This window comes from Fukomys damarensis, unplaced genomic scaffold (genome assembly GCF_012274545.1).
Source record: "Fukomys damarensis isolate Sample0158 unplaced genomic scaffold, DMR_v1.0_HiC HiC_scaffold_20, whole genome shotgun sequence".
Taxonomy (NCBI): domain Eukaryota; kingdom Metazoa; phylum Chordata; class Mammalia; order Rodentia; family Bathyergidae; genus Fukomys; species Fukomys damarensis.
The window spans coordinates 18,032,759-18,056,079 of NW_022900932.1; the positions used below are offsets into that span (position 1 = coordinate 18,032,759).

The following is a 23,321-nucleotide window of genomic DNA, read 5'->3' on the forward strand; positions in this document are numbered from 1 at the left end:
AAAAAAAAAACAAACAAAAATGGGCATCTGAAATGAACAGACATTTTTCAGACAAGGAAGTAAAAGCAGCAAGTAAATATATGAAAAAATGTTCCACACACTGGTCATTTGAGAGATGCAGATGAAAACAACACTGAGATTCCACCTGACCCCCACAAAGAATGGCTGTTACCAAGAAATCGACCAATAACAAATGTTGGCGGAGTTGTGGGGAGAAAGGAACCCTTCTTCATTGTTGGTGGGAGTGCAGACTGGTGCAACCACTGTGAAAATCAATATGGAGATACCTCAAAGGACTAGGATTAGAGGTTCCATTTGACTCAGCTACTCCTCTGCTGGGTGTCTTTCCAAAATAACTAAAAGAATCATACCACCATGATATATGTGCACCAATGTTTATAAGTGGCACAGTTTGTGATAACTAAAACTTGGAAAGAACCCCAATGCCCATCAACTGGAGACTGGATAAAGATGTGGTTTTTCTATAAAATGGAGTACTACTCAGCCATAAAGAATGAGAAACTAGAGTCATTCATAGGAAAATGGATGCATATTGAGGCCATACTCAAGTGAAATAAATAAGATGTGTAAATAATAAATAGTTTCTCTGGTGTGAAAAACAAAGTGTAAATAAGGTTCAAATTGTATAACTGATAATGTGAAATAGGAAGAAAAGGGCTAAAGGTGTAGGGGAAGTGGGAAGGGTAGGGGAAAGTAAATAAAGGAAAAGAAAAAATAGGAAAGAAAAAATGTAAACAGAGTCTTTGTAAATAGGGGAGGGTGGAAGGGGTGAAGGGAGGGCATGGGTATGGGGTAAAAATGAGAACCAAGATCTGTCATGTAAAGGTACAAGATCCCAGTGAATGTAATTGTACTGTGTACTTAAAAAAGTACCAATAAAGTAAAAAAAAGAATGTTACCAGGGGACTGGGGGATTTAGCTCAATGGTGCCACCACCTGCCTGGCAAGTGCAAGATCCTGAGTTCAATCCCTCATACAAAAAAAAAAAAAAAGAGAATAAGTTACCAGGTTATAACAGACATGTATATTTTTCTTTAATATGAGTATTGAGGCAGTACTCTGAAAAATAAGTACCTGTTATTAAGTCAGTTTACAGGAATTAACATCATTCTGTAGGTATCCTCATCTTGGAATCTGACCTTCATTTTGTGCATGGACAGAATAGGTGACCTTTTTTATTTTTTGGTAATGGCTCTTTTTCTCTTATAGGTGTGTGAACCTGTAGAATTAAATCCTCCAAAATGATCTGGCATGTTTTAATTGTAGGGATTCTGCTTCCCCAAACTTTGGCCCATCCAGGCTTTTTTACTTCAATTGGTAAGTCTTAACTACTTTTTTGTGTTATTTTGCATTCAAAAATTTTATTTTTAATTGTTTTTGAATAAATACAAATAAATTGCATTCCCAAAGATGAAAGCATTTGGCTTACCCCCTGTCCTAAAAGGTCCTCTCTGTTATTTTTAATACAGTTGTTTTGCTTTAAATAATTTATTATAAAAATCATACATCTTTGGTCAGAAACTTAAGAAAATGTAGAAAAGCTTATCAAAGACAATTACTATTAAGTGTGTCCACCAAATTGTGCCTATATTTGTACTTCAGTCATTTTCAATGCACAGATACACAAACTACGTATTATTTTCTATCCTGATTTTACATGTAAGAATCTACTGTGAACATTCTTTTTGCTGCACTGTAATTTTTTTTTTTTTTTTTTTTTTTTTTTTTTTTGTACCAGTGATCAAACTCAGGACCTTGTGTTTGTGAGGCAGGCTGCAGAACCACTGAGCTTAATTCCAGGCCCCAACACTGTAATTTTTTAAATTCCTTAAAAGTATTATAAAAATAACATATCAGAGCTGTGGGTTTGACTCGTTAGTACAGCACAAAGCCCTGGGTACAAGTCCTAGCACTGTGGGAAAATTGGTTAAAACCAAAAGTACAGTACATAGAATATAAGACCTCCTTATATCCTTTACTTCTAGAATACTTTTCATAGTTTGATATTTATTATTTTATATTTTCTTCTCTTTGTATTTCATTGTCTTAAGTGAGATGTTTTCTTCATTCTCGACCGTTTTGACCCTTGGGGAATTATAGAGTTAAAGCATAAGTATTATGTATTTATGACACTTGGTTTCAGGATATAAAATGACGAGCCTCTGATTCCTTATAAAGAATTAAGTATAAATCATTTGTATTTTTTTAGTATGATTTTGTTTATTGAATAAAAATTTAATTAGCCCTGCAAACAAAACAAAAGGTGTAGAGGGAGGTGGTGAAGAAGAAACACTGATCCTTGGAAAGTAGTGTTGTGTTGTAATTCTAATTTGTCAGCACAGCCCAAGTTTGCAAAATTAAGTAGCTTGAAAATTAGACCCAGAGCACATAATTAGAACAGGTTTTGGCTTTGTTTTAATATAGCTAATGAAAAATAAAGATAATTTGCTCCAACATATATAATTCCTGCCAGTTAATCCTCATAGGATGAAGCATTCTCAGTTATTCTTAGCTGATTCTAGAATATGTGTATGGATGAATATTTCATAACCTTCTTTCCCTTTTCCCCCTCATAGGTCAGATGACTGATTTGATCCATACAGAGAAAGATCTGGTGACTTCTCTGAAAGATTATATTAAGGCAGAAGAGGACAAGTTAGAACAGATAAAAAAGTACGTAATATGTTTTACTTAGTAAGACTGAATCCATATGGGTGTTTTCTTTTTGAGCTAAGACCTGAGAATTCCTGTGTTTTGTTTAATAAATAGCTAAGTATTAAGGCTTTTTTCTTTAGAAACAGGATCTCACTATTTGACCAGTTCAGGCTGGTCATGAACTCATTACCTAGCTCAGGCTGGCCTTGAACTCAGAATGATCCCTCCTGCTTTCTTGCCTCAGCCTCCTGAGTGCTGGGATTACAGGTATGTGCCATCACACCTGACAAGGTTTTTGTTTTAAAATGTAGTTTCTAGATATTAAATGTAAAAATTGCATTAGGCCAGTTCAGTGGTGCATGTGTATAGCTCAGATACTCAGGAGGCTGAGGCAGGAGGATCATTTGAGCCCAGGACTTCTAAGCCATCTTGGGCAGCATAGTGAGACGTCACTTTAAACAAACATGTAAGTGAACTTGGGTTAGGCCAGTTTGAGTTTTATAATAATTATTTGGCCTTAAAGATCTGTGTGGAAATGATTTTTTAACTCTTACTAGAGAAATTAAATCCTAACTTTTACTAAGATAAGGATATTCCATTTACGAGAAACAAAACTAAACAAAAAAAATCTTATTGTGTTTTGATTCTGCCAAGTTATATTTTATGAAGATCTTACTCTTTAAAGGGCTTTTATAATTTTACTTTAGAATAAAGTCATATGTGTAATTTTAACTCAAAAGTCTCTAGTCTTTTTTTTTCCACAAGTACCTTTGTAAATTGTGTTTTTCCTTAATGAGTATCTGTACATTTTTATGTCATACATTTACAGATGGGCAGAGAAGTTAGATCGGCTAACTAGCACAGCAACAAAAGATCCAGAAGGATTTGTTGGGCATCCTGTAAATGCATTCAAGTTAATGAAACGTCTGAATACTGAGTGGAGTGAGTTGGAGAATCTGGTCCTTAAGGATATGTCAGATGGTAAGTCTGAGGAGACTAATGAGCCCCCCTGCCCCAAAAAGGTAAGGCAATATTGCTACTACCTACAGAAATGCCAAAGTTAGTGATAAATTCAGTTCCCAGAATATCACGTACTCAGTGTTGTGATTATTGTCTGGGTGTCTTTGGTTTGACTAGAGTTCATTTAGTTATGATCCTGAATTCTTTGATCGTAAAAAATAGTAATTTCTTCTACTGGTGACTAACACTGGTGATTTTGTTTTGAAATCTATAGAAGTGAATAGGTTATTTGATATATAGTTTTTTTTTTTCCTGAGGATAATCATTTTTATTTTAGGATTACCTTCAGACTTTAAAAATTTGTATGCTAGCTGGGTGTTGTGGCCCATACCTGTAATCTCAACACTCTGGAGACTGATGCAAGGAAGATGGAGAGTTCAGGGCCAGGCTGGGCTACATAGTGAGTTTAGGGATAGTCTAGACTACATAGAGAGACCCTGTATCAAAAAATAAAAAGAAAAAGGAAAAACAGTGTGTGTAAATCTTTATTTTCCATCAGTTTTTAAAATACTGGGTAAATTGGTGGCTCATGCCTGTAATACCAGCACTCTGGGAAGCTGAGTCAGGAGGATCATGAGCAATTTAGCAAGACCTTATCAAATTAAACATTTAAGAAAGGGCTGGGAATGTAGCTCAATGGTGGGGTGCCCCTGAATTTAATCCCCAGTACCACATACATGAAAATGGGTACGTCTTTATTTCTAATCAGTTTTTAAAATACCAAGAGTGATATTATAAAGAGAAGTAAGTGTTCTCTGTATTCTACCTAGTATTTTTGTTTTAGGGTTATTTTAGTCAATGCAGGCACTAAATTTTAAAAACTGAGGCTATAAATACCAATAATTAAGTCTAAGTGAAACAATAAAATTGTAGTTGGGAGTGTTGAGGTATTTTAGAAAGTATTAATAGAATAGAAAACAGTCTGGAGTTGAAGGAGGTAAAGGGATTAAGCTTAGTACATACTAGAAGCTGAAATATTTGTTACATCAGTGATGATAGAAGAAAAAAAGAGGGAGAGAGCTGAGCGAGCTGGTTGTGTAAATAAAATACTCCAAGAGTATTTCTCATTGTTTGCAAGCAGTATACTATAGTAGACTCCCTTACCCATTGTTTTGCATTCTGCAGTTCTGTTTACTCATGGTTCAAAAATATTAAATTGAAAATTCCAGAAATAAGTTTATTGTTAAATTGAGTGCCTTTCTTCTTAGTGCGATAAAATCTGGGGCTGTCCCACCTGGGATGTGAGTCATCTTTTTGTCCAGCATACCTGTGCTGTATACACACCCTGCCTTCAGTTACTTAGTAGCCTCTTGTTTATCAGATCATTTTCACTGTACTTTGTGATCAAGTAACCCTTATTTTACATAATAATGGCTTCAGAATACAAGAGTAGTGTTGCTGGCAATTCAGATGTGCCAAAGACAAGCCATAAAGTGTTTCCTTTAAGTGAAAAGGTGAAAATTCTCAATAGGGAAAGAAGAAGAAGAAGAAGGAAACAAAACAAAACAAAACAAACCAACCTGTGTGCTAAAGTTGAAAAAATTGTATGCTGAGGTTGCTAAGATATGTGGTAAGAATGAATCTTCAATCTGTGAAATTGAAAAGGAAAAAGAAATTTATGCTAGTTTTGCTATTGCACTTCAGACTACAAAAATTATGGTCATAATGCATGTTAAGTGCTTAGTTAAGACAGAAAGACATTAAATTTGTATATGTATATATAAGAAAAACATAGTATATATAGGATTCAGTAGTAGCCATGATTTCAGCAACCACTAGGGATGTGGGTAAGTGGGGACTCCTGTGTTTTGCATAAAACAGGGAACCTTGAAAAGTAATGGCAGGTAATTGTGAATACATATTCACTATGAGAAGGAAATGCCTGTGATTATTTTATGTACTGTATAATACTGTACTTTACCCTGAGAGTGTTTTTAAGGAAATATATAACCCTGTCCCTCTAGCTCTCCTACCTTTTCTACCCTCCCTCTTTCTGCCTTTCCCTACCTCCCTTCCTTTCTTCCTTTTCAAACCCTCTCTCTCCTTTCACCCCTCTCTCCATACACAAACACACATCTACACACACACATGCCCCATTTGTCCATTCATTCATTCTAACATAATGACCTGTGCAGTTCTTTTATAATATGAGCCTTGATATTTTCATGTTTTAATCTGTGGTAGTTGTCCCATTTTCTGTTTTAGAGAGGACTTAAGTAACTTGGATTTTTGTTTTCAAGCATAAGAAACATTACAGTCTTGTATAAAAAAGCCGGTAAAGTACATGTGGAAATTTTTACTGAGAGTTGATTTTATGCTTCATATGAACTTTAGTCCTTTTCTAGGTAGTTGTTTCTTCTGTACATTTCCATTAAAATAAAAATGCTCGATTTATTGCTGATCAAAGTACAAATAGTTGATCAAAAGTTAATGAGAGAAGAGGGAAGTCTCATACCTAATTTTTATTTATAATGATGACATTTACATCACTAAAATTTTAATCACTTTTTAAAAATTAAGTTATTGGTACATTTTAATGCAGTATAATACAGTTATATAATACAGGTATATAATACAGTTATATTCATCATTAGGATCTTGTACTTTTACATGACTTAGCTTGGTTCTTATTTTCCCCATTTCCCAGCCCTCCCTTCAGGCCCTCTACCCTTCCCAGTTTACAAAGACATTGTTTCTATGTTTTTCCTTTTCACATATTTTTTATTTTCCTTTTCCCCTACCCTTCCCACTTCTCTACTCTTTTAGATCTTTTCTTCCTATTACACAATATCAGTTATACGTTTTGATCCTTATTTACACTTTTAGTTTTTCACACCAGAGAAACTATTTGGTATATACATACGTGGACTTATTAATTTCACTTAAGAGCATGGCCTCAATGTATGTCCACCTAGCTATAAATATCTTTAGTTTTTTGTTCTTTATGGCTGAGTAGTACTCCATTTTATAAAAGCCCACATATAAAATCTCCAGTTGATGGGCAATTGGGCTGTTTCCAAATTTTAGCTGTTACAAACTATGCTGCTATGAATGTGGGTGAGCATATATTGCTGTGATTCTTTTATTTTCTTAAGGAGTTATTTAGTATCCATTTTCCTAGACATTATATATAGTTACCAGTAATTTGTTAGCTTGACTTCTGCTGTATTTTATATAAATCTTCCTTAAATTAACATTAGGTTTTACATATAGCTAATCTTGAATATTTAACACTGTATTTGCTATTTAAATGTATTTTAGTAAAATAGCTGTTGATCTTAAATATATAACAAACATTTTTCTCTGAAGAATTTCATCAAAATGTATATATTTCCCTATTTATATAATGTGCAGTACATGCAAGAAGAGAACTTTAAGAGCACAAGTTTTATTTACCATCTGTTATCTGAAAGTATAATTGGTTGTTTAAAATCCTATAAATAACTGCTAGTCATGCACGCCCATAATCCCAGCTTTTGGGAGGCAGAGGCTGAAGGATCTCTACAAGTTCAAGGCTAGCCAGGGCTAGTGAGTTTAAGACCAGCCTGAACTATATAGCAAGACCTTGTCTCAAAAAATCAAAAAGCGAATAAGCAAAAAAATAAAATCCCATAAATGTGTTCATCTCATAGTGGAGGCACTATTTGTTTTCTTGCTGAATTGTGTAAGACTCAGTCATTATGTTAGTTGATCTTTACCTACTAATATAATTTATACAGTGAACTCAGATTACTTAAAATTAGAAGCAGTTGGGAAAATCGAACAAGTTAGGTGTATGTTACATTCAGTGTATTTTAATTTTTTCTTTATTAACTTGTGAACCTTTGGTGGTATAGCTGAAAATGATAATATTTTGAGAAATCCTTACAAAGATTCAGTATTAGGTAGAAGTCTGAGGTTCTACAGTCCCTTTTTATCCACCCCCCTGCTTTTTTTTCTATTTCAAGGCTTTATCTCTAACCTGACCATTCAGAGACAATACTTCCCTAATGATGAAGATCAGGTTGGGGCAGCCAAAGCTTTGTTGCGTCTCCAGGACACCTACAATCTGGACACAGATACCATCTCAAAGGGTAATCTTCCGGGTAAGATGATTTTTCCAGCCTCTAAAATGCCTATTCAGTCCACTACAACAATGTAAAAAAGACTTAAAGATTTTTAAAGCTGTAGTTTTTTCATAGCTTTGGGATACAAAGGAATTCTCCCTTTCTGTAGGACTTAATAGTGATGGATGTGCTTCTGGCTTGTTACTGTCTGTGAAAGCTTACATTTATAGGGACTAACTTAAGCAATTTTTAGTGCATGAGAAAAGGGAACAACCATTTTTCCAGATTTTTTTCAGAATTATATTTTATTTCACATTGTTAGAAACCATGAAAAACATTTACATTGAAAAAATTATTGGTTTTTTGGTACCTGGAATCGAACTTGGGACCTTGTGAGGCAGATGGTGGAAACACTGAGCTACATCCCTGGCCCCATTTTCCCAGATTTTTAAAAGAACACTGTATATTGCTTAAGTATGCAAAGCTATAATGAGATTTATAAAATTTGTGTTTTCATTAATTAAAAGCCCAAATGTACTGGGATATGCACAGATGTTTAAAGTGTTCTATAGGATGGAACATTCTGCCTTTTGTTTTTGGCAAAACTTCTCTTTTTTAAAGTTACATCTGATTTTATGATAATTTACATCATACACATTTTCTTTCAGTCTATGGTTTATTACCATTATCTCCTGTCACTGTTAACTGGAGAAATAAAATATATTACCTCTATTTTCATATTGAAGTTGGTTTTCCTCAGTAAGAGAAAGAATGGTGTGAGTTGTTTATCAGTATGTTTTTCTTGCTGATCTCTCTTCATTTCAGTATAAAGGTATCAAGTGGTAAAACTAAACATAGTATAATATTAAATAAAATTTCTGTTAAATTGGAATAATTCCATTATGGATTTTTGATTTGATTTCCAAAAATGTACAAATTTGGGTTTCCAAAAATGCACAAATTTGCAAATATTTTCTGTCTACTGATATTTATTATAAAACTTTTGATAAGATTATGACTTTTTTTTTAAATGTGTGTGGGGCTAGTTCTTGAACCCAGGGAGCACTATATGACTGAGCTACTCTTACCAGATAATCTTTTTTTTTCTTCGCCAGTACTAAGGATTGAACCCAGGACCTTCACGCTGAACTACATCTCCAGCCCTTTTTATTTTTTACTTTGGGACAGGGCCTCATTAAGTTTCCCATGTTGGACTCAGACTTGAGATCTTCATGCTTCAGCCTCATGAGTACCTGGGGTTACAGGTGTGCATCTATGTCCAGATCCTAGAGCCGTATTTTGAAAGACTGGCTTCTGAGAGGCTGGGGATGTAGCTCAGTGGTAGAATGCTTGTCTAGAATATACAAAGCTCTGGGTTTGGTCTCCAGCATTGTGAAAAAATAGAATGGCTTGTGGTTTAAAAACAACACATTTAATAGGTATTTACTTAATATGTGTCAGGTGTTAGCACTAAGCATATATAATAAATAAGACAGTATCTTTGCCTGTTCACACTTTTAACATACACTATGATGAATGCACAGAAGTGGGACTTTTAGGATATCATGAGAGCACACAGAAGGAAATCTAATTCTGGACTTGATAAAAAAATATATAAAGGAAAACTTCCTAGAAGACATGATTTATAAAAATTAAGACTTAATGCACAAGGGATTATGCAGGAAAATGGGGAAGAGGGAGAGAACAGTGGGCATGAAAAAGTGTTCCAGGCAAAGGGAACATCTTAAAGACTGAAAAGGAGACAGCATGTCATATTCAGATAACTAACAGTTTGTATGATTAAACTACAGTTAAAACGGTGAGTGTCTGAGGTGGAGATGGGGTTTGATTTTGTGAGAATATTGAGAGATGAGGCTGGGGAGGTGAGCAGAAGCCATATCTTGGAGGGCATTTAAGACCGGGAGAAGTTTGAACTGTCCTGAGCACAATGAAGAGCTATCAGAAAGTTTTAAACAGAAATTTATTATTTTCCTTTTATAAATATTATTCTAGCTGCAGAATGGAGATTGGGTTGGTTCCAAGGGATAAAGAACCAAGGAGAGGGGGCTGTTGCAAAAATTTAAGTAAGAGAGGATAGTAGCTAGTGCACATGGAGCTAAGTTATCTAGGCAGTGGGGAAACAGATGGTGGACTCTAACGATGGACTTGATATGGGTTCTTGGGCTTGAACACTGGGTGGGTTCCATCTAACAAAAGAGAACATGAGAAGCAGGTTTTTAGAGGGTGATAATTTTATTTATTTTTCAGTATTTTGTTTAAAACTTATCTTTCCATTCCAATATTGAATATTATTTAACCCCAGTTTTGTGTGTTTAGCCTACTGGGTCCTCTGAGGACCAAATCTTTAGAGATCAGTTGGTAAGTCTCATATAGAATAGCTGAAAATAAGATATCCTGAGAATATGGAATTATTTTTATTATAGAATATTAATACTTCTCACTTTTTTTTTGTTGTTGTTTTTGTACTGGGAATCCATCTTCCAACTTGGGGCCTCATGCTTGCCAGGCATGTGCTGTGCCGCTCAGCTATATCCCTGGCTCTTTTTTTTTTTTTTTTTGGTACTGGGAATCAAACTCAGGAACTTGTACTTGCAAGGCAGGCATGGTGCCATTGAGCTAAATCCCCAGCCCCTCTCACTTTTTATCTCCTTATCGACTTTTCTTCTTCTGTATTTTTATATATAATATTTTTTATTTCAATACATTATGTTCATTATTTTGATATTCACAATGTTTCACTTTAGGCAGAGGGAGCCTCTTCAAATTAATTTATTGCTTTTGGCTTTTTTGGGGGGCGGGTATTAGGGATCAAACTCAGGACCTTGCACTTGAGAGGCAGGTGCGGGGCCACTGAGCTAAATCCCTGGACCCATTTTTGGCTTTTGGAAATGACCATATTGTTCTTTGATAGCAAGGAAATTTCTTCCTTCCCTTTGTAGTCTTTTTTTTAAAAAAGATAAATTTCTACAGCAGAGTAGGAATCAGGCATTTATCTAATAATGAGCCTTGATTTTTATTGTTGTTGTACCGGGGATTGAACCAAGGTATTCCTTTATTTTTTTGAGATGGTCTGGCTAAGTTGCCCAGGCCAGGCCCTCAAACTTGTGATCCTTCTGCCTCAGCCTGAGTGTTGGGATTATAGGCATGCGCTGTGGCACCTGGCTGAGCCTTGATTCATTTTAACAGGGAATGGCATTTAAAAAGCAGAGTTTAGCTACTGGAAGGTTGTAGGGTGTTTATTGCTTTTGAGTTTGTTATTTAATTGAGGTCTTTAAATGAACAGAGATAGGAAATATGAGTTTATATTAGTTCCAGTTGAAATTGAAGGTTACAGGGTTTATACTGACATCTCTTTTGTGTTGAAAATCTTGGTTCCTAATGACATTAACTTCTTTGTATTATCTATAAAATGTCTAAAATAACTTAAAATAGCACCTTATTAATAACGTTCATCAGTGAGTGCAGGAATTTTAAATCCTTAGTATATATCACAACAGATATGATCAGTCAAAATACTGTCTTAAAGACTCCTGAAATAATTCATTTCTCTGAATATCCCTTCAACATGCTGTACAGTTGTGTTCAATTATTTCAGTGTTTTTGCTTCATTTTTAGGTATTGTTGCCTTTTTTCTTTCATTTTTTTATTTAGGATTTTCATATTCTTTCACAATCCAGTCTATACTGAGTACATTTACAGAATTCTCACTTCCATTCTTGTACTCTTCAGTCTGTTCCCTTATTCCTATATGCAACCATTTTACTAGCTTTTCTATGTCCATAGTTTGTTTTAAAAAGTTCTTTAAAAAAGAAGTAAGTGCATACACATGTACTTGTATTTCCTCTTGACATTTATACAAAAGGTACCATGGTATGACTGTTGTTCTTAACTTTGGTATTTTTTTTTCATAGTCCCTAGATATCACTTCATATAATACATAGGAATGTTCATTTATTTTTATAACTGCATGTTACTGTGTATTGTGGAGGTTCCATGGTTTATTTAACTATTCCCTATATAGTGAGCATCTGGTTTATTTGAAGTCTTTTTCTGCTAAAAAAGTAATGTTGCTAATAACCTTGTACATATTTATTTTGTATTTTTGCTAACTGACCTTTACAGATATCTTTCTAGAAGTGGTCTCACTGGATCAAAGAGTAAATGAATAGGTGATTTTGCTAATACTGTTCTAATACTCTCCATAAAATTTATATTTTGCATTTCTACACCAGCAGGATATGAGTGTCAATTTCCCCTATAACAGCACCAAAAATTACATCAACTTTGAGATTTTTGCCAATCTTTATAGTTTAATTTAGATTGGCATTCAGTTTATCATCCTTATACTTAAAACTTTCCTTTTAGAATTTTTTTCCTTGAAATACATCCTTAAAACACCTTATTTGTGTAGGATTTTTTGTTCTTCCTGAATCTAACGTTCCATATGTTTTTTTTTCTTTTATTGAGTTTATTGGTACATTTTAGGTATACAGTAAAATTACATTCATTATTGGGATCTTGTACCTTTACATGACAGGTCTTGGTTCTCATTTTTTTCCCCTTGTCCGTGCCTTCCCTTCACTCCCTCCTCTCCTCCTCATTTACCAACACTTTATTTCCATTTTTTCATTTTGTCATATTTTTTCCTTTTCCCTTATTACCTTTCCTCTCCCCTTCCCATTTTCCCTACACCTTTAGCCCTTTTCTTCCTATTTCACATGGTCAATTATCTCATTAGGATCTTAATGTACTATTATATCTTTTCACACCAGAGAAACTATTCGGTATTTACACCTGTGTGACTTACTTATTTCACTTAGGAGCATATCCTCAATATGTATCCATTTTCCTATGAATGAATCTAATTTCTCATTCTTTATGGCTGAGTAGTATTCCATTTTATAGAAAAACCACATCTTCTTTATCCAATTTCCAACTGATGGGCAAATGGGCTGTTTCCAAGATTTAGCTATTACAAATTGTGCTGCTATAAACATAGGTGTGCACATATCACTGTGGTATGATTCCTTTAATTCTCCATGTGTTTTAATTCTGAAAGATTTAAAATAGTGTCTGTCTCATATTTCTGTTTTTCTGAAATTCTAACTGTATTTTCTTCTTTCTGCCTTTTAAAGCTAGCATTTCATGTTTACTTCTTTCTTTGCTGCATTCTGGGTAGTTTTTTCCTGATAATTTATTATCCTCTGTTTTCTAGATTCAATCTCTTTTGTTTGTTTTTTTGCTACCAGGGATCGAACTCGGGACATTGTGCTTGCAATGCAGGTGGCAGAACCACTGAGCTAATTCAGTCTCTTTTTAGTTATGTCTGATCACCTTATAAACCTAATAGTACTGAATGTACAGGTTGAATATTCTTTATCTGAAATGAATAACTAGAAATTGACATCAAAGGTGCTTTGCATTTTGGATTTTTTTCAGATTTTGGAATATTTGCATGTACATAATGAGGTATCATGGGATGAGTTCCAAGTCTAAAGTCTAAATATGACATGTGTTTGTTTCATGTATACCTTTACATACAGCCCTAAAGGTAAATTTTTACAATATTTTCAGTATAATTGCACTTTGTGACCTGTTGCATGAGGTCAGGTATGAAATTTTCTATTTGTTGCATTGTGTCAGTGCTCAGAAAGCTCTGCGTGTTGGAGCATTTCAGATTTTTAGATTGGAGGTGCTCAACCTGTACTTAGGATTTCTGGAAGTTTTTTTTTTCTGCTCCCTTTCATTCAAATCTGCTGAATCCTTTAGTGCATTGTGTTAGTCACCTTCATATTACTGTAATGAAATACCTGAAATAATTAAAGATAAAATATTTATTATGGCTCATAGTTTTAGAAATTCCTTTCCAAGCTCTAGTGGATCCACAGCTTTGGGTTTCTGGTGACAGTGCCAAATGGCAATAGGGAGGAGCACATGGCAAAGCAGATTGCTTACCCGATAAGGCAGGAAGTGAAGAGGTAGGGGCTGAAGTCTCTCAGTCCCCTTCAAGGGTGCACTCACAGCAACATGAGGGATTCCCATTAGACCCCTGCCCCCCAGAGGTTCCACCATCTCGCAGTAGTGCCACTCTGGGGACCAAGCCTTTAACATTGGGTCTTTGGGGAACAGTCAACATCTACACTGTGCAGCAGGTATCTTAATTGTCCATATTTTTTGTTTTTGTATTTCTTTAAATGTTTTAATCTATTATTTTGTATTCTTAATGTTAATTCCAGTATCTGAAGACCAAAAGCAATATCTAGTAATGTTTTTGATATTTTCTGCTGTTTGCTCATAATAGCTTATTTCGTCAGTGCTTTGCAGTTTTGGATTGTGTGCTGCTTCAGCGGATGTCATCTGTGGAAATAATGCAGTTTGGGGAAAGGGCACATTTTCTGGAGTATAAATATTATTTATGCTAGATGTCCTATAACTGTACCAACCTAGGATCCCTTTAATTTCTTGGATTTACTTTCTCAGACCATTGATACAATGTAAATTTGAAATTAAAACCTCTCTGAGGATATGCCTGACTCAGAAATATGAATTCTTCTTTTGTTTCTTTGTTAGCTGTTGTTTTTTTTTGAAGATCATTATTTCATCCAGGGTGTAATTTTCAAAGGCTTTGCTCTACATTATGTTCTCAAGACATTGCTACTCAGAATGGTCTGGAGGCGTTTATCCCCTGTCCCTTTCTAGTAGCTAAAAATCAAACCTCTAGGTTTCTAATTCTGGTGACTACCTCCAGAACTGATGCAGCTTCCTCCTTAGTGTATCTCTCTGGGTTTCAAGTTTCCTTTTCTTTTGGCCCCAGGAAATTTGCCTAATTTTTATGAACTAGGCTATAGTATAAATGAATAATTGTTTTGTTTTATATCAGATGCTTTTTTCTTGTAACACCTGATCACGCACATGGCCCTGGGTTAATCCCCAGTGCTGGAAAAAAAAAAGAATGTTATATGTTTGTTACATTTTGTGGATATCATTTAGAGTTATGGAGAATTATAGAAAGAAACATTTAAAAAAGCATTTTTTCTGGCCTGGGGATTTAGCTTAGTGGTTCTACCACCTGCCTCGCAAGCACAAGGTCCCAAGTTCGATCCCCAGTACCAAAAGAAAAGCATTTTTCTTTGTTCTTGTCAAAGTAATTGTACAATTTTGCAGGGCGGGTGTGGTGCCACTGAGCTAAATCCCTGGCCAAGTTTTCTTTTAGGTGGTGAAAATGTTATAAAATTAGATTGTGGTGATTGTTACATACATCTATAAATATACTAATAACTAGTGTTTTGAATATATTACTAGTGACCTGAATGAACTCTGGCATTTAAATTTTAGATGTCATTAGTGTAGTTTCAAAAGAAAAAAAAAAAACCCAAGAAAATCAGTTGACAGGTTTGCCTTTTTCTCTATATATTCATCTCTTGACTAGATTGCTGGTTAGAAGACAGATGTATCTCCTATGGTGATTCCTGCTATGTTAGAGAATAGCACATTTCATTGTAACTGACGTTTATTTTGGTACAATGTCTGATAATCTAAGCCATGGCTTCTTTAGGTACCAAGTCACCCAATACCAGCTGTGTGATTCTTGATCATGCTATCTTACCTTGCAGATTGTTCATTTGTTTACAAAATTAGGATAAATTTTGCTTACCTCAGGACTGCTATAAAGTTCAACTAAAAATGAAATAGCACTTTGAAAGTTATATAGTCTTAAGTAAATATACAGTAATATGAAGATTCTGAAAGTTCTCTGCATTTTCTTTTCACAGGAGTAAAGCATAAATCCTTCCTAACTGCTGAGGACTGCTTTGAATTGGGCAAAGTGGCCTACACAGAGGCAGACTATTACCACACTGAACTGTGGATGGGACAAGCCCTCAGGCAGCTGGATGAGGGCGAGGTGGCCACTGTGGACAAGGTCTCTGTTCTAGATTATCTGAGCTATGCTGTATACCAGCAGGGAGACCTGGACAAGGCTCTTCTGCTTACAAGGAAGCTTCTTGAACTAGGTATGTTATCTGGCCTTAATTTAAGGTTATAATTATATTGGGGATATATATCATCTATATATTTTATCTGTCCATTGATCCATCCATGTACTGTCAGTACTTTTTGTTAGCAATTAAGAGGCTTATCAGGGCTGAGGATTTAGCTCAGTGGTTTGGTGGCCTGCCTTGCAAGTGCAAGGACCCGAGTTCAATCCCCAGTACCAAAAAAAAAAAAAAAAAAAAAAGAGGCTTATCAGTCAGACACTTCTCACTGCTTTTTCTCAAAGTAAATGGCAACTGATTTTTTCCCCCATGATTAGTACTGGCATTATGGCTATGATCCTCCACTCTGTATTCTGGAAATTCAAGATTGAATCTAACCTATCTCTGGAAATTCAAGATTGAATCTAACCTATCTCAGTCAAAAATGTTTCCATATTACATGTTAAACCTCTTCTGAAGAGAGTTATTGGTGTATTATATTTTATATTCAAATGTTAGCAAAACATGTCTTGTGATAATTTTGAACAGAGATATAGGCATCACATACATCAGAATTACTTGAATACTTGTTAGTAGAAATCAAGGAATTTTCACTTCTAAGTCATAATCTTTGGAGATGGTGACAAGAATTTATATAGTAATAAGTTCAAGCGGCCTTTGCTATATAATGAAACCTTAAAACAAATTATTTTATGAATAGAAAAATATGTATTATGTCAGAAAAATTCAACTCAGGAAGATTGATCATCTGAGGACAGTGGATTTAGTTTAGTGGTTCTGCCACCGGCCTTGCAAGCTCAAGGTCCCAAGTTCGATCCCCAGTACCAAAAAAAAAAGATCATCTGAAAGTGAACTTTTGATAGTTGTTTTATTTTCTAGTTGGGTGAATTGATAAATTAAAAGATATTAGTTCAAATAACTTTTTTTCTTTTATTTTTACTGAAGTTTCCTCCTGATTTAGAACATACTTTATACTCATCATAGGAAATTTATTAAAACAGAAAAAGATATAATCCATCCATAAGCCAGTTACCCAAACACAGAAAATTTTGTTTTATTGTAGGATACATTCCCCTTCCCTGCAGTTTTTCCTTTTACAAAATTAAGTTTTTATTGTATATCACAATATATATTGTGAACAGTCTCTGAAGGACAAATATTTTATAATCTAGAGTTACATTTCTCAAACACTTCAATTAATGACACAAGTGAAGTCTTGACTATTGTTTCTGCCTTTTAAATTTTTATCACTGTGGTTGTTTGGATTTTTCTTTTTTTTTTTTCCAGCTGGATGGTATAGCTAAAAATCATCAGTAGTAATTTTGAGTCAGTCAGTAGATTCTGACTTATTTGAAAATTACATCTTTAGTTTCTTCTTTCTTACTTAGAAAGTTGGGGCTGAAATCCACTAACATGTGTTCTGCATTTATAATGTTATCTGTGATTAAGGTTGCTTTTGAAGTATGTATGCTTTTACAGTAGTGATTATTTTTCAGTCTTAGAAAAATTTTTACCGTTGCATCAAATTAAGTAGGATAAGTTAGATTTTACATAAAATTGAACATAGTTCCTCTGGATGATTAGCAAGTTCTCAAAGTAGAAACAGTAATTGTAACCTTGAAATAAAAGGCTGTTCCATCTCTAGAACTGTTTTTACATAGGATGACCATATGTTCTGACTCACTTGAGATAGTACCAGTTTATATCCATTTTTGGTATTATAATTGGTCTTAGTTGCTCTTTTTACTCTTCAAAAGCATCCTGGTTTGGAAGACAAATCATATGTTCCCCTCTATTTATATTCAGAGGATTTAACAATTGCAAACTTACTCATGGATATACTTTCTCTTCAAATAGATCCTGAACATCAGAGAGCTAATGGTAACTTAAAATATTTTGAGTATATAATGACTAAAGAAAAAGATACCAATAAGTCTGCTTCAGATGACCAGTCTGATCAGAAAAGCACACTGAGGAAAAAAGGGATTTCTATGGATTACCTGCCAGAGAGACAGAAGTATGAAATGCTGTGCCGTGGGGAGGGTATCAAAATGGTAAAGTAGAAAAGTCAATTGTGTGTGTGCATAAGTGTGTATGTATGTGTTTTGTGCATAGTTGTAGAGAGAATCAGATTTATATTTAAGCCTATGGGGTAAAAATTATGATTGCATTAAATATTACAGTATGCCATATTAGCTTGCTGTCACACTCATTATGCTGCAGCTAATAAAAGTTTTAATATAAAGTTTTTTAATCATATACAGTATGCATTTGTAATGTTAACCCTGTTCACAGATAAAAAGAGGCTTATTTTATAGGGTGAAGGATAAGTTTAATGAAATGGTAATTATTTTTTAATGCAAAAGAGATTTTAGTAGTCTAAGTAGAAATAATATTCTATTGGTAACTGATTTTATGAAATACAAGACTCATCTATACAGTAATCTCTCGTGATCTTGCTCCTTTTCAGTCTTAAAGAGATTCCTTAGTTTTATTTAAGAAATACTCAGAATGTAGGTGTTCATCAGATTTTAACTTTAACATTTATTCTTAAAAAGACCTAAATATGTCTGCAAATATCCCTTTATTGTATATTTCATATTTAAATAATTCAAGATGCAACCCGTTTAGAATATCAATACATCTTAAATCCAAACTCAAAATGTTCCAAGTCTAAGAAACATTTGTTAAACTAAGTTGAACACAGGTTTTGGTTTAGCTTTGGGACTTTTCAGAGTCTTTTCATGATATGATATGTGCATTATTATAAATATATATGTACCCAGAATTGACCATGGAACCACCTTTGCTTTTGTTTTTGCAGTACTGAGGATCAAATCCAAGGCCTTTTACATACTAGGCAAATGCTCAACTACTGAGCTACATCTCCAGCCCATGAAACCTTTTTTCAAGGACTATCATGTGATACTAGTGTTCAAACAAACTTTTCTTCACTACTAGCAAACTCAAGCTGACCTTTATAGTTAGTGATGACTGTTGACTGCCTGACTGCTAACGGCAAACATATCTTTGTTGACACTTTAATTTATTTATTTATATATTTTTTATTTTTGTTGACACTTTTGATAGCTGGGTTCATGGACTGTTAGCAGGACATACTTGCTATTGTTTTGCAAACTAATGAGTAAATTCAAGGATAATAATACTTTGTTAAACTTGTTAAACTTTCTTTTTCATTTCTAAATATTTTAGCATGTGCCAGTCAGATTTGTGTCAGTGTGACAAAATAGCTGACATAAACAGCTTAAAAAGAGGAAAGATTGTTAAAAAAATAAAAAACAAAAGATTTGTTTTGACTCACTTTCAGGGGTCTCAGTGCGTGGTGGTTTCACCTCCACTGCCTTGGGTTTGTGGTGAGGCAAAACATCATGGCCAGGATGGGGAGCAGCAGGTAGGGTGTAGAGCTGTGTACTCCGTGAGAAACACAAGGGCAGAGACCCCAGTATCCCCTTCAAGGGGTAGCCCCCATGGCCTTCTATGAGGCTCACCTTCTGAAGGTTCCATTACCTCTCAATTACACCGCAGGCTGGTGACTAAGCCTGTAACACACAGCCTTGTGGGGGGGGCATTCTAAATCTAAATTAGATATATGTCTTTTTTTTTTTTTTTTGGTACTGAGGATTGAATTTGGGATCTTGCACTTGTGAGGCAGGCAGAGGCACCACTAAGCAAACCCCGGCCCTAGATGTATGTCTTTTAAAGATAAGGACTCAAGCTTTACATGGTGGCACATTCCTATAATCCCAGTACTAGGGAGGCTGAGGCAGGAGGAATGCCTCAAGTTCAAGGCCAACCTGGGCTACATAGTGAGTTTAAGGCCAATCTGAACTACAAAGTAAGACCTTGTCTCACCCCCCACCCCAAAGGTAAGGACTCACAATAACTGAAAGGCCATTATCACACCTAAAAAAATTCACAGTTGGGTTGGGATTTAGCTCTGGTGGTGCCACCTCCTTACAAGCACAAGGTCCTGAGTTCAAGCCTCATTCCCCCCCCCGCCAATTCACAGTACATATTTTCTTAGATTTACATCTGGCTATTGGTACATTTTAGATATACACAATGATAACATTCACCATAGGGAATTTGTACCACTACATGATATATCTTGATTCTTTTTTTTCCCCATTCTCCCCTCCCTTATGTACACATAATTTTTTTTTTTCGGTACCAGGGATCAAACTCAGGAACTTGCACTTGCAAAGCAGGCGCAGTCCCACTGTACACATAATATTAATACTAGTTTCTGTTCAAATTTCCATCAGTAAACAGATTCTTAAAAATTACCTTTAGCTGGGTTTGGTGGCACACGCCTGTGATGGGAGGCTGAGGCAGGAGGATTGCTGTGAGTTCAAGGCCAGCCTGGGCTACATAGTGAGTTCCAGGTCAGACTCAACTACATAGTGTGACCCTGTCTCAAAAAACAAAAAACAAAAAACAAACAAAAAAAAATTCCCTTAGTAAGTCTTAAGAAAATAGAACCATAAGTACAATACAGGATCCTGCTGGTTTACCAGTTTGTTGTGACGCGTCAACTCTGCCCATAATCAAAAGAACATCCTTCTGTTTAAATGGTTCAATCCATTTTATCATTGTATGAAAGACTTGTTTGATATAAAGCCTTGGGTTTGATTCTAGACAAAGTGCATGTATGGAGAATAAATGTGAATTAATGTATTGTTTTACTGTATTACTTAATAATTAAGCAATTATATTCCTGCTTTGTATATGACATACTTATTTAATCAAGGGAAGAATACCAGGGTTCCAGTGGTAGAGTTCTCAGTGAGCACGTGTCAGGCTCTGGGTTTGATTCCTGGAGGGAGGGATATGGCAGAGAGAAGAATCAGCTATGAACTAATATATTTGATTTATATAACAGATGATTGAAAGGAACACTTATTTTTTTTGTTGACTGCTCTACAGTATTTTTATTCCTCCTCTTAAAAGCACTTGGCTTCTTTAGTAACTTCACACTTTTGGAACTACCCATTTTCACCTTTGCTGTAATTTTTTTTTTTGTGCCACAAGCATTTAACTGTAAGGTATATTAGGGAAACCTGGTTTTGGTGTTTTGGTTTTTTCCCCTTCTAGAAATGTTCACTTTTCTGGGTGCTTCCCAGTTACTTTTTGAAGTTTGGAACAGTGTGAGGCATTCATTTCATATTTCCATAAACACTTGTTTCTTTCCTATTTCCTGATGATTGAAGGGTTAAAAGAGAAATCTCACTTTTTTCTCCTTTTTCCCATCTCTCCCCCAAAAAATAATTATGAAAAATTTAAAATCCTGGAAACTCTATTTGATACTAAATATTAGCAGAGTACTGCTTATTTATTCTTCCAAAGATATACTGTGTATCTGCAAACATGGTTATTGTTTTGTGTCTGCAAGGAATAGGTGTTAAAAATATTATAACTCTTAGCCAGGTATGGTGGTGTATACCTGTAATCCCTCAACTCTGGGAGGCTGAGGCTGGAAGATCCTAAATTTGAGCCCAGCCTAGGCAACCCAGCAAGCTATCTCAAAATTTAAAACAAGGGCTGGAGCTGTACCAAAGGATGAAGGCCCACTGGGTTAGTCCCCTGTACTGCAAACACACACACATATGTACATATATGTGTGTACATGTGTATATACGATATGTGTGCATATATATGTATGTGTATATATAATTAATATATTTATAATTATGTTTAGACTCCTCGAAGACAAAAAAAACTGTTTTGCCGCTACCACGATGGAAACCGGAATCCTAAATTTATTCTGGCTCCAGCCAAACAGGAGGATGAGTGGGACAAGCCTCGTATTATTCGCTTCCATGATATTATTTCTGATGCAGAAATTGAAATTGTCAAAGACCTAGCAAAACCAAGGGTGAGTTTTTTTTCCTCCTCAACTTACTGTACCTTTGTATCAGTTTTTCGTAAGATAATGGAGGATAATTGATATGGCATTAACTTCACAGATAGTTTTAGATACTGTTGCTGCAACATAATGGATTTGTTATTATATTCTATGTATGTCAGTTTTTCTTTGTTGTTGCCACAAGTAACATACAAGTGGGCATTAAACACTGAATTATGAAAATCATAGATGAGATTTTTATTTACCCTTCACAAAACTTTTTCACTGTCTTACTGAATAACTTTTCTATATATTTTGTCACCTTAATCTCAGAGACTACCCTAAGCTCAGCTTTTTCTTTTTTTGTGGTACTGGAGATTGAAGACGGCCTCTTAACACGTTAGGCAAGCACTATCCTTGGGCTACATCTCTAGCTCAACTTCATATCTTCTATATTTTTATCTGAAAAATATTTGAAGTATTTTTATTCCTTCTTAGGCACATTAATACTGTAGTAGAAAAATATACGTGGGGGCAAGCATCATGCTAATCTTTAAATGGCAACACCATAGTTTTCTGACTTCAACTTAGGTCATTTATTTTACTAAGAAAAAATAGTCTACTGTGGGTTAAACCCAAACCTATAAACTCAGTGTTCAGCACATTCTTCTTTTGTGAGAAAATGTGGGAAAGACAACCCTTTATGATCTTGCCTTTTCTCCCATGGTCTTGCTTTTAATAGGTCATCTTATTGATAATAAAATACAAACCACTGTCACTTCCATAAAGAGACTTAAATCAGTGCTAAGCTTAGTTTTGTTCTCATTATTTAGGGGTTGATTATTTTTTTTCCTGTAAGTGTCAAGATAGTAACTATTTTTTAGGCTTTGCAGACCATATGGTCCCAGTCACAACTACTCAGCTCTGTCACTGTGATATAAAAGCAGCTAAAGAAAATATGAAAATGAATGAGGATTGCTATATTCCAATACAACTTTATTTCTGAAATCAGGAGGCAGCTGAATTTGGATTTGTTGACTTTTGTTGTAATATAAATACTTTAATTATCTAGGTATTTGTACTGCAAATAGCCAGATGTTTAAAAAGTTTTACTGCTTTTCCTTATCGATACTCTGTTTATCAAAGAAAGATTATAAATGCAAAAGTCTGGTCTAATACATGTGGATGCTGTTTAAGGGAATTCTAATAAACCTACTACCAAGCATACTACTACTTATATTCTGTTATTCTTGTTTGAATTTTTATCCTTTATTTGTGGTTAATAAAACCCAGTTTACCAAAATGTCTTGGTAGAATACAGTAAGTCCCCAACTTACAAATGAGTTCCATTCCAGCAGAATGTTTGTTAAGTCAGATTATTTCCTTCAATCCAACAAAGTGAGTCTATACAATATACCTGTGAAAGTTCGCAACTCGATGTTTATAAGCAGGAATCTTACTGTATTCATTCTGAATTAGTGTCTGGGTTTGACGACTTAAATCTTCAAAGGAGATTCCTCAGTTTAGATTATTTTGTGATTAGTAAATTAAGTGGCCTTAAAATTTCATACTCTTTGGTTAACCTCAGAAGTTTAAAAAATGTAGGCTGGGAATTTAGCTCAGGGGTTCTGCCGGCTGCCTCGGAAGTGCAAGGACCCGAGTTTGATCCCCGGTACCAAAAAAAAAAAAAAAAAAAAA

General features: G+C 34.8%; 2 protein-coding genes across 3 annotated transcripts in view; both read left to right on the forward strand.

The window, feature by feature from the left end:
• Window positions 1-1,296, forward strand: part of Ecd (ecdysoneless cell cycle regulator) — an 88,381-nt gene extending 87,085 nt beyond the window's left edge. Inside the window, exon 15 of the mRNA XM_010606802.3 lies at window positions 1,231-1,296. Within this exon, the coding sequence (XP_010605104.1) occupies window positions 1,231-1,246 (16 nt within the window). The 3' untranslated portion in view covers window positions 1,247-1,296. The remainder of the gene's footprint in view (window positions 1-1,230) is intronic.
• Window positions 1,241-23,321, forward strand: part of P4ha1 (prolyl 4-hydroxylase subunit alpha 1) — a 46,612-nt gene continuing 24,531 nt past the window's right edge. For both annotated transcript variants that reach the window (XM_010606825.3, XM_010606817.3), the window contains exons 1-7: window positions 1,241-1,338; window positions 2,598-2,694; window positions 3,506-3,657; window positions 7,644-7,781; window positions 15,536-15,775; window positions 17,615-17,811; window positions 21,477-21,653. In XM_010606825.3, the coding sequence (XP_010605127.1) occupies window positions 1,263-1,338; window positions 2,598-2,694; window positions 3,506-3,657; window positions 7,644-7,781; window positions 15,536-15,775; window positions 17,615-17,811; window positions 21,477-21,653 (1,077 nt within the window). In that variant the 5' untranslated portion in view covers window positions 1,241-1,262. The remainder of the gene's footprint in view (window positions 1,339-2,597; window positions 2,695-3,505; window positions 3,658-7,643; window positions 7,782-15,535; window positions 15,776-17,614; window positions 17,812-21,476; window positions 21,654-23,321) is intronic.